Here is an 11,880-nt window from a genome sequence, read left to right as displayed (position 1 = left end):
ATGCATATTTCTCAATCCCCTTTCATACGCATGATGATTAACTATTTTTATTTTAAATGGTGATGTTTTAATTTTTCTTTTCTTTTGCGTTTTTTTATACATTGGCAAGAAAAGCAAAATCATGTATTGTGACTCTTTTTCTTTTTTCATGCTTTAATCTTAATTAATCAATCTTGTGTATAATTATGTATAATTTATTAAATATTAATTAGTATAATTATAATGAAGATATGTTTCTAAATTAGTATAATTATGTATTATTTATTAAATATTAATTATAATATAATTATAATAAATATATTTTTGATAAAATAATTTAGAATAGAGAATATGAAAGTTCATTTTGGAGGGAAAATTGAGTTATGAGGGATCGACACGTCACCTTCATTAATTGGGGGAAAACTCAGTATTAGTATATTAAGTAGATAGATAGATAGATAGATTTTTGGGATGAATGATTTATGACATGAGATGTTTATTATCCTAGTACCTGAATGATTATTATAGGTGATATTCATTTTGTAATTTATATAGCCTATTGTACATATTGTACAAATATTTCATTAGTTGCCTAGCAGGGCTTTTAAATTATTTATTTAAATAAAAAATCCTTCTATTCCGCCATACAGGACACACGCAAATTAACGCGCAATGACCGAAATACCCTCACAAGGTTCGCATTCTGAATTTTCTGGGATTAGGAATAACCTATTTAATGCCGGAGTTTCGTGAGTCTTTGTTCTGACATTGATTTTCTCATTATATCCATTCCTTTCCAAATAAAGAAGAAAAAAAAAAGAAGAAAGACGCAAAAAAAAAATCCAAACTTAGAAATACCCCCAAAAAAACTCTAAAGAACGAAGAAAGACACACATAGCATCATTCCGAAGGCGCTGCAAGATTCTGAAGAAGCCTCATTGCAGAAAGAACCTCAATTTTCTTCTGAGCTTTCAGAATCAAGATTGGTAAGTCTCGTCTCGCCGCCATTTTTTATTGTTCTTATCACCGCCTTTTCTCTTTCCTTCTATCTTTGTCATTTTTTGACAAGTCTTGTAATCTTGGATTTCCATGCATTGAATTTTTATAATTTGAATGAGTTCGGTTTAAATTTGTTTCTTAATGACCATTACCGTTTGTTAAATCTATATTTCTTTTAAAATAATTTTAAAAAATTTATATATATTTTTCCCCTCATTTGATTGTCATGCAGTATTGGTGTTGAACACCAGGCCAAGAAATTAATATAATCTTGGTCCAAGTTTGTTGGACCTGGAGAATATTAATAATTTTTAAACGTATGGTTGGAATTCATTGTTTTGATCGAAGGCAGACTCAACTAACTTCGAGTTTGAGGTCTATTTTTCGGACCTCCCTAACATTCTACAATACTAAACTTTGAGATTGCTGGAATTAAAAGATGAATGTGGTGGGAAAAGTTGGAAGCTTGATCACACAAGGTGTCTATTCAGTTGCTACCCCTTTTCATCCCTTTGGTGGTGCTGTTGATGTCATTGTTGTTCAGCAACAAGATGGTACATTTCGGAGCACGCCGTGGTATGTTCGGTTTGGTAAATTCCAGGGTGTTCTTAAAGGCGCTGAAAAGTTTGTTCGTATAAATGTCAATGGGGTTGAAGCAAACTTCCATATGTATCTTGACAATTCAGGAGAGGCTTATTTTATAAAGGAGGTGGATGATGATAAGGACATTGAGTCAAGTGTGGCTGATGAAGATGCAGGTCAATCTGATTTTACTCATGTCCATAGACTTGACCATAGTATCTCTGATTCGGGGGTGCTTCGGTTAAAGGCTAATGATCGACCTCAAATACAAAGGGTGGAATCTGATCTTGATAGGAGATATTATGAACTCCAGGATGATGAACCTGGTGTTGACGGTTCATTTGAGTTGTCAGAATATGGGTCTAATCGATATGATAATCCCAATGGAGAGAATGATTTGGACTCACATGGTTCCCATCCGGAAGTGGTGTTGGTTAGTGTCGATGGTCATATGATGACAGCCCCAATATGTGGATCAGAGCAAAACGATGAGGAGAATGTGCAGTTAAAAAATCCTCAATTTCACCTTGGCCCAGCTGAAGGGACTGAGTTCTGTGAAGGAAATGAGTTTACTTCTGATGAAAATGCTTGGGCTGCTGATTATATTAGAAAGCTGGATGATTCAACAGATGATGTTCCATCCTGTAGTTATAACAGGAATGGGGGTGATACGACATCAGAGATTGTGGCCAAAGTTCACCAAAGAGAGGAGGTACATGTTAGATACGCAGAAGCGACCTTGGTGATTAAAGATCAAGAAAATTATGTGCAATCTGATACAGAAGAGGTTGCATCTGGCTTGAGGAGAGAGACCGTTTTCAAAAGCTGTTTGGCATTAGACCAATTTGGCCAGCAGGATGAAAATGATGATTCGGAAGATGAAGGTTCCCCAGCGAAGGTTCAAAAATCAGCAGACGAATATAATGCAAATTGTTCAGTTGGTAATGAAAATGCACAAGAGAACATTAAGAGCCCTTGCAGCATTGATGAGTTATCTCCCCTTAGTAGGCCTACTTATTCTGATGAGAATGGATCTACAAAAGTGGAATTAGGAGGAGTTCAAGAGGTTGATGATAAAGCATCGGTGCATGTTGACACTGATTCTGGAAGTCATTCTGTTACTAATGATAATGAGACTGAAGGGAATGATGAACTCATTGAAAATTCAGTGTTGACTGATGGGGTAGATGATAGTAAACAAATTCCTGCACTTGATGATGCCAATAATCTAAGTGAGGAAATCGAACCCCAACCAACAACTTCCAATGATGAGGACCAAAGTTATTATGGGTTGGGTAAGAATTCTGCTTCAAATTAGTTTTTCTTTCACTGAGCAATTGATTCTCAACATTAATTCTTAGTGGAGGTTTATTTACTTCAATTTATCTTAATACTTGCAGGATTTGAAATATCACTTTGTGGTCATGAGCTTAAAGTGGGTATGGGTTCAGTTGCTGCTGCTGAAACATTTGATGCACATAGGATATCCGCAGAGGAATTTAGAGCTTCTGCACCATTAATAATAAAAAATGAAAATCTTGTTGTCAAGTTCAGAGAGAGATATCTGCTGTGGGAAAAGGCCGCTCCTCTTATTCTTGGGATGGCTGTATTTGGTTTAGATTCACCTGTTAATCCCGATGATACAATTCCTGTGGAACAGGGGGATGCACTATCCAGGGATGGTGATGCTGGATCAGCTTCGTCTGGACGGAGATGGAGACTTTGGCCTATTCCTTTTCGAAGAGTAAAGACACTAGAGCACAGTACTAGTAATGCATCAAGTGATGAGATCTTTGTAGATACCGAGTCCGAGTTGCAGTCTTCTCTTTTGGATCCGAGTCCAAAATCTTATAATCCTGGGTCTCCACATAAACAATTTGTTCGAACAAATGTTCCTGGTAATGAGCAGATAGCTTCCTTGAATCTCAAAGAAGGTCAAAATTTGGTAACATTCAGCTTCTCTACAAGGGTTCTTGGAACACAACAGGTTTGGCATCCATTTAGAATACACTACAGAAAAAAAAGACTTGGAGGTTTGGCTTATTTAGTGTGGAATTTTAATTGCATTTCAGGTTGATGCTCACATATACTTATGGAAATGGGATGCAAAAATTGTAATTTCAGATGTAGATGGAACTATTACCAAGTAAGACTACTGACTATACATTTTTAGGATAACAAATACCATTTTAAACTTGAAGTGGATGATTGACACCACATTCTACGCCCCCCCCCCCCCCCTCTCTCTCTTCTCTCTTTCTTAATTGGACCTTATTTTATTTTATGATGAAATCTTATTATGGTCATTGCAAATTTTGATAGCTGTTGATGCTAATGAAACTTTTACAACATGAAGAAAAATGTGAAAAGGGATGCAGGTTCTAGTTTGAAACATGAAGTCTTAAATTTTAAGTTGTCTGTTAGTCTTAGATTTAGAATGTCATTTTAATGAACCTAAGCATCTATTATTAGTTCGCATGCATACTATACAAAATTTCTCATGATGATCCTTTCACTTCACTAAATAGTGAGAAGTATTGATGTCTTCTTTATTGGTGATTCACTATAACTTTTGTCCGGGCCTACATTATGTAGATTGAAAAGCAAAAGATATTACATGATTGCCTTTCGCTATTTTTTCTATAACAAGAAAAAAGCTGCTGCAAGATTAGAGGGAAGAGTTTCATTATGGTTTCAGAATCACCATTAACCATCAACATCTTAATTTTCCCCTTCTTTTCTTTCTACCATTTATTTCCTTTCAGGTCTGATGTTTTGGGGCAATTCATGCCTTTAGTTGGGAAAGATTGGTCACAATCTGGAGTGGCAAGGCTTTTCTCAGCTATTAAGGTATTTGTTAACTTCTAGAGATATATCAATCAAGTTGGGGTATTGCTAATGTCAAAATTGATGAGGAAAATTGCGTATGGTTATGAAGCATGTTGTATAAAAGAGGTAGAATCAAATTACTGCTTATCTGTTACCACTGTTTCCTTTGCTACCTGCTCTTATCAGCTGTCTCTTAACTGGAGTTTAACTTCTATTTACTTATGGTTATTCGTTGTTAAGGCTGAGATTTACTCTAGATTGGAAGCATTTGTATTGGTGCACCCACAATTTTTAGTTAATACTCACCTTGAGAGATATTATGCCAATATACATATAAACAAGTTTTGATTAGGAAGTCGAGCATTACTATATAATCGAGCCCAGAGTCTGGTCAAGTCTGGACTGTTTTGCTATATCCTATATGATCAAGCCTGTTTGATACGAAGGCTCTTGAGATGATGGCTTTTTTTGTGTCTAACAGAACTGATACTAATTGTCCATGGTCCATAGTCCAGTTGCATGCTCTACTTTTTTTTTTGTTTCTTTTGTTTCCTTGTTTCACCATGCACTCTTCAACAAGCTTGTTACATAGTAATGGTTGTCTACTTAACTTTTTCTTCTATCAAATGTAAATGCACCCCAGCATGGTTGACGTTATTATCTATCTATTGTTTCATTGAATTAAATCTCAAATCTAATGCTGGATACTGAATTTATGTTAGGAAAATGGTTATCAGCTGCTATTTCTGAGTGCTCGTGCAATTGTCCAAGCTTATCTAACCAGGAACTTCTTGCTTAACCTGAAACAGGTATTGTAAGTTGAAATTAACAGTTTATTTTCAATTGTAGGTTTATTTATTCTTTCATCCAGGAATCTATCTATGAGATTTTCTTATGAAGGGTTTTGTTGGTCTTAGAATGCATGAGTAATTAAGTCCTCATCTGTTTATTTATATAGTGTTTTTTTTTTTACAGCCTTTCGTCTTACCTTAAAAGGACATCATTAATATTAATTAAGTTGTACATTTTTAGGATGGAAATACCTTACCAAATGGACCTGTTGTTATTTCACCTGATGGATTATTCCCTTCACTATACCGAGAAGGTGAGAAACCTTTTTGTGCGAAACTCATTATGGCTGTGATCATGATAATTGATAATAACTCCTCTTTCTGCCAATGTAGTTATGCTTAATGTTTACAACTACATTCTTGTCATTATTGTGAAGAGATGCATACTGTGATTGTCAGTATCACTAAGTAGAAAGTGTGTGTTAGATAAAATCATGGTTTCTGTTGTGATTGAAGAAGTCATATAGATGATCTAAATGCTTGATTTTGTATAAATAAACTACTTTCTGACTACCTTTTTTTTTTTTATCTGTTTCTGTTAAGCACCAAAGGCAAGAAAACAAGAAAAAAAAGGGGGGATGGAAGCAGTTAAGTCAGTTAGAGAGGAGAGTAGTAAAATAGCTCCTTTACCTTCTATTACTGTAGAAGAGTGAAAAAAAAAAAGAGCGCTGAAAATGACAATAGAATGGAACCAACTAATGTAACAATAGGACAGCAAGAAAGGTTAGTGGAGAGGACGTGAGAGGAATGAATTCTGTTATAGAGAGGATCAAGAGTATAAATAGAAGGAATGAAGGAATTCAAGGGGGAGGGGGATTTTAGACTGGGCAGGAGATTAGGAAGGTGGTAGCCTCTCAAATGCTACCTTGTTCTCTATTTTTCATAATTGGTTCTTCAATGGATTCATCAAGAGACTGAGAGAGTATCACCTTGATACCTTCCAACTTCTGTTTCTCATTTCCTTCTACTCTCTTCCTACTCTCCCTTCTTAATTCTATTCTTCATATTCTAAACTGATTCTATCTCTACTGCCTAGACTTATAATTACTGCCCTAATCTTACAGTTTCGTTACTTGTATATCTGACTTGTTATGTTGTGTTTGTTTCCTTCACAAATGGAAGTGATAAGAAGAGCACCTCATGAGTTCAAGATTGCTTGTCTAGAGGTAAATTACCAGAGCTAGAAACCTTACCAACAACATTATATTAAACATGTTTTCTGATGAAAATTGATTTGCAGGATATCAAAAGACTGTTCCCTGCTGATTACAATCCATTCTATGCTGGATTTGGCAATAGAGACACAGATGAACTTAGCTACAGGAAGATAGGGATCCCAAAAGGCAAAATATTTATTATTAATCCTAAGGTGTGTGATTTGATGATTTCTATTAACTAGTACTTTCTCTAGTTATAGCATGTTATTAATTTGAATGTCTATGAAAATGAACAGGGTGAGGTAGCAATAAGTCAAAGAATTGATTCAAAATCTTACACATCATTGCACACCCTTGTCAATGACATGTTCCCACCTACTTCTTTGGTTGAGCATGAGGACTTCAACTCATGGAATTATTGGAGAGTCCCCATTCCAGATGTCAATGACAATTAGTATAGGGTATAAGGATGTAAATGGAAATACTATATGTTCTTCCTTCTATTCGAAAGTTTCCTTCTCCTATAGGGATTAGGGAAATTCTTTGATGGCATAGAAATTAATGTTAGAGTCAATCCTCAAATATTCATTCATTTGGTCCACCTTAAGCAATAGGTTGTGTCACTAATCAACCCAATTGTAGAATTTGTGGTTTACATATTGTACCATATCAGGTTTTTTCGCTTTTTTGCCCCTTAAATGAAATGGCTCTCTTTAAATGAATTTGTCTTTAAAGTTTGCAAGGGAAAATGAAAAATAAGGTAAGCAAGGAAAGGAACAGGTATGTTCGTCCTTAAGCTTCAACTTTCATAAAAATGTATATAATTTAAGCTTTTTCCCAAGGAACACACATAGGAATTAGTTTTGTATTTGTTCATTTTGAAGACGAGTTATCTAAGCTTTTTCCCAACATTTATCATGCTGTGGTGTAAATTAAGCAACCACCTTAAACAACTACTCGACTAAGACCCGTGCATCGTGTGAAAAGCTAAATTAATTATATTATATACTACAAATTGAAAAATGTTATATTATTTGAAGATTAATTAGATAATATATAAATTAATTTTAAATTTAAAAATTTAATTTGTAAAAAATATTTACTGTTACGGTGGGTAACCGGAGATTAAATAAGATGGATGGCTTTGGTTGGCCCAATCGTCCGCGGATGGTGGCTTCCGAGCTAGTTTGCACGTTGGAGCCTCCTTCCGACTTGTGTTTGTGAGTGAATGGGGGGTGGTACCTGCAAAGACACTCCGATGCCTAAGTTAGCAAGGGTGTGAGCAGGTCTAGAGAGTATTGGGCTTAGAGATACCTGAGGGGTGTCAGTGTATTTATAGTGGTGAGCCAATAACCACCGTTGGAGTAGTGCCATATTTTTAGGGTGTTAACCGTCCCATTATCTTAGGGAGGTTAAGATATGGCTCGATAAAGTAGTTAGAGAGATTTTAGGGGCAGTTACTCATTTGAATGAGTGCTTATCTGCCAACTATTCTCCGTCCCGACTTCTTGGGAGTAAGTCGGGTTTAACACTGACTTCTTAGTGTGAAGGTTGGTGCTTAGTAAGGCTCAATCCTCTGGACTAGGCCTTTTATTTGGACCTTGGGCCTTTATTATTGGGCCAGGGTATGAACAGTGCCCCTACTTGAGCCCAAAATCTTTATAAGACTTGGGTTCGAGTATTTTACTCGGGGTTGTTGTCGACTTGTTGGAGGACCGATGTGATTTTCTGAAACCGACGTGACTTTTCCGTGTCTTTTTTGTTCTGACAGTTACGTCTAATCAAGCGTCGTGCCCGTTAGGAATGTGCGTAGGCTTTGGTAACGGTGCATTCTCATTAATGACTGCCCCGCTTTGACTTTTATGCCCCTTAGCATGTTTATAAATACTTTCCCTCTTTTTCATTTTTTCGTTTCTGCGATTTTTCAAATTTCTTCTTTCTTTGTTCGTGCTTTGTTCTTGCATTCGGAGACCTCTGCTTCTTCCAACCTTCGCTTTTGGATAAAGGTTAGTGTTTTACTTTTATGACATGCTTTGTGATTGCATGTTTTTATTTTCTTTGGAGAGGGAGAAGTGACGTTGTAGGCTTTCGTATCCCCTTAGGGACTCTCGTTTTTTATTCTTTTTCCTTTTTCCTTTGTAGGTTTTCATCGTATTTTTAGAAAAATGTCTTCTGTAGAAGCTCTTTCTCAATGGGTTGATGTCACAGTCCTAGGAGAGGAACCTTTGGTCGATGCGGAGTTTATTACTCATCTTCGTACTCACCACAGGATTTGTGTTTCTGAGGATGACGAGCCGAAGTATGAGTTGGTAGTCCCGGGTCCAGAAGACCGGGTTTGCTTTGGGAGGGCCAATGAGGCGTCTTCTCATTTTTTCTTTATGTATGAATGTATGATCACCCGTCTGGGTGTCTTTCTTCCTTTTTCGGATTTTGAGATGTCTGTTTTGCACCACTGTCGAGTTGCCCCTACCCAACTTCACCCCAATTCTTGGGGTTTTCTGAAAATTTATCAATTTATTAGTCAAGCTTTGGACTTCCCGACCTCTTTGAGGATTTTCTTTTTTCTTTTCCACATGACTAAGCCCTTTAGTGGGCTAAACAACAAACAGCAATGGGTGTCCTTCCGAGCCATACAAGGTCGGAGAATTTTCACCCTTTTTGACGAATTCTTCCATGACTTCAAAAATTATTTTTTCAAAGTGCAAGCTGTAGAGGGTCACCACCCCTTTTTTCTGGATGATAACTCTTCTCCTCGCTTTCCCTTATACTGGCTGGAGGCCTCCCCTTGTGAGAAATATGGTCTGAATGACCTGGATGAAGTAGAGGCTGCCATTGTGGGGTTTCTCCGAGAAGTGTGGGGGAGGGCCCCATATTTGGATACTAAAAAGTTTCTCCAAGGGTCTCTGACCTTTATCCAAGCGCAACTAGGTAGCTTTTTCTTGTTTTAAATTTCCGACTTATCAACTGATCATTCCGACTTGTTTGATTCCTTAGCTATTGTTTTTCTTTTTCAGAAATGGCCAAGACAAATGCTCAAGAATCTTTCCAGAGAGTCCAGGAGGCCAAAGCCAAGTCTCGCGCTTGGGCTGGTGGTGCCAGGGTTATCTCTCCTCCTCTTCCTCCTCGGAACATTGGGACTCTTTCCAAGCCCATTGTAATTTCTTCTTCAGCTCCCCCTCAGCCGTTCCCCGTCGTCCGACCTTCCCCTGATCCAAAGAAGCGCAAGACTTTAGAGTCTGGCGCTTCTGGTGAGGTTAAGGCGGATGCTATTGAGTTCGTCCGAAAGAATATCTATCCCCATGTTCATATAAGCATGGATGATATGTCTGTTCGGAGCCACCTTACCACTATGGTCGAGGAGAGTCTCAAAGCGGCGGGGGTTTGTGGCAAACTCTTGGATATCTTTGAGAAGGCTCCTCTCAGCTCTTTAGGGACGACCTCGAAGGTCGAGGAGCTGGAAGGAAGGCTTCGCTCATATCAAGAGCATGAGGGAGAGTTGAAGAAGGAGATCGCCAAGCTGAGGGAGGAGAGAGATACCTTCCGGGAGAAAGGGAAGGTTTTGTAGGCCCAGTGCAACATGGAGATGGAGTTGAGAAAAACAGCGTAGGCCAGCTATCAAAGTTTATTCAAAGATCTTGTGTCTGTGAAGAATGATCTGCTGAATTCTCGGAAGGCATATGATGAGTTGGAGGACTCTATTGCTGATGGCGCCGAGGAGTCTTGGAGGATTTTCTTGGAGCAAGTCAGGGTGATTGCTCCCGACTTGGATCTTTCTCCTTTACATCCTAACAAAGTTGTTATTGATGGTGCCATCGTGGATCCTCCTGCCCCCGTAATCGTTTCCGAGTCAGAATTGAAGACTCGGGGGCAGAGGATTATTGAGTCCCCTCCTCGTTCTAAAGACGCTCCGAGTTCTTCAGTAGTTCCTCCTATCTCTTCATCTCCCATGGATGCCTCTGGTGGCGCTCCTCCTGACTCCGGTGGTGGTGATCCTTCTAAAAAATGATTAGTGGCTATTTGGGGTCCGGCCTGTGGGCCCCCGTTTTTAAACTCTTTATTTATTTCTGGTTGGTGGCGTTAAACAATTTTCTTTGGCCTTTTGAGGCCGTAAACAAAATATTTTATGAGTACCCTTTTTTAATAAGGGTTTTAACTTAACAAAATAAATACCCTTTTTTGGATAAGGGTTTAAGTTACCTTATGCGTGTATGCTTTTTTGATTTTCTGAGTTCCCCTTGATCTTTTCTTGAAAACCTTTCTTTTTGGCTTGTTTATTTTTCTGAGCTTTTTGTTTAAGGACTTTTGGGACAGCCTTTAAACTTCTTCCTAGGTTTTCCAATCTCTTTTCGTTATCCCCTATACTCAACTTTGTTTTAGCGAGTTCTTATGACTTAGGTTATTTTTGCGATGCGTTTTTCTTCTACTCGGTCCTTCACTCCGATTTACGGGTCGAAGTATTTCCGAGCTTTTCTACTCGGGCTCTCGTTTCGACTTATGAGTCGGAGTGTTCCCGAGTTTTTACGATCAACTCATATAACCTCTTTACGCCGACTTGTACCTCGTCGTTTTATCCTGACGACCATCTAGGTCGGTTCATGGGATTTTCACGTTTTGTCGAGCTTAAGTCGGCGCGTTTCGTAGAAAAGACTTAGAAAAAACTAGAAAGGAATTTATAAGAGATATTGTAGATGGGAAAAGATCTTTATTAATTGGGGAGGTACATTCTCGCTACTAAGGGTTTTAATAGCCTATTTCCCTTAGCCTCTACTATGATGCCTCGTTAAAAAGCCTTCTCCAGAAAAAACCCTTTTGGGAAAAAATCATGAAGTTGGGAAAAGAGTACATCAGGGAGTAGAGTTCGCTTTTAACTGTAGTACCTTTTCATGTTACAAGCATGCCATGACCTCGGGAACTCAGTGCCGTTCAGGTCGGTTACTTTATAATAACCTTTTCCTAAAACTTCATTGACTTTGTATGGTCCCTTCCAATTTGCGGCGAGCTTTCCTTCTCCTGATTTGTTGACTCCGATGTCGTTTCTGATTAAGACCAAGTCATCTGGTGCAAACGTTCTTCGAATGACTTTCTTGTTGTACCTTGTGATCATCCTTTGCTTCAACGCTGCTTCTCTTATCTGGGCGTCTTCTCGGACTTCGGGGAGCAAGTCGAGCTCCTCTTTGTGCCCCTGTATGTTTCCGATCTCATTATGGAGAATTACCCTTGGGCTTTTCTCATTGATTTCTATTGGTATCATTGCTTCTACGCTATAGACTAGTCGGAAGGGCGTTTCTCCAGTGGCGGATTGAGGCGTTGTCCTGTAAGCCCATAATACTTGGGGGAGCTCTTCGGCCCAAGCTCCTTTTGCTTCTTGCAATCTTTTCTTTAGTCCTGTCAGTATGACTTTGTTGGCTGCCTCGGCTTGCCCATTGGCTTGTGGGTGCTCCACCGAGGTGAACTGATGTTTGATTTTCATACTGGCTACTAAG

General features: G+C 38.3%; 1 protein-coding gene across 3 annotated transcripts; it reads left to right on the top strand.

Annotated features, from left to right (window-relative positions):
- The first annotated feature begins 764 nt into the window (after nucleotides 1-764).
- Nucleotides 765-7,099, top strand: LOC130936443 (phosphatidate phosphatase PAH1-like). Of its 3 annotated transcripts, none has more exons than XM_057866510.1 (10): nucleotides 765-965; nucleotides 1,418-2,855; nucleotides 2,961-3,547; nucleotides 3,633-3,706; nucleotides 4,326-4,410; nucleotides 5,112-5,198; nucleotides 5,422-5,494; nucleotides 6,363-6,406; nucleotides 6,481-6,609; nucleotides 6,694-7,099. In XM_057866510.1, exons 2-10 carry the CDS (start codon nucleotides 1,418-1,420, stop codon nucleotides 6,850-6,852), a joined length of 2,676 nt encoding a protein of 891 aa, XP_057722493.1. In that variant the 5' UTR covers nucleotides 765-965; the 3' UTR covers nucleotides 6,853-7,099. The 3 variants fall into 3 exon arrangements, with proteins under 3 accessions (XP_057722493.1, XP_057722492.1, XP_057722494.1); XM_057866509.1 differs by having other exon boundaries at nucleotides 1,211-2,855; XM_057866511.1 differs by having other exon boundaries at nucleotides 766-965; nucleotides 1,401-2,855.
- The last annotated feature ends 4,781 nt before the right edge of the window (nucleotides 7,100-11,880 follow it).

The sequence above is a fragment of the Arachis stenosperma genome, chromosome 6, assembly GCF_014773155.1.
Source record: "Arachis stenosperma cultivar V10309 chromosome 6, arast.V10309.gnm1.PFL2, whole genome shotgun sequence".
Taxonomy (NCBI): domain Eukaryota; kingdom Viridiplantae; phylum Streptophyta; class Magnoliopsida; order Fabales; family Fabaceae; genus Arachis; species Arachis stenosperma.
This window is presented reverse-complemented; position numbering and strand designations above follow the sequence as displayed.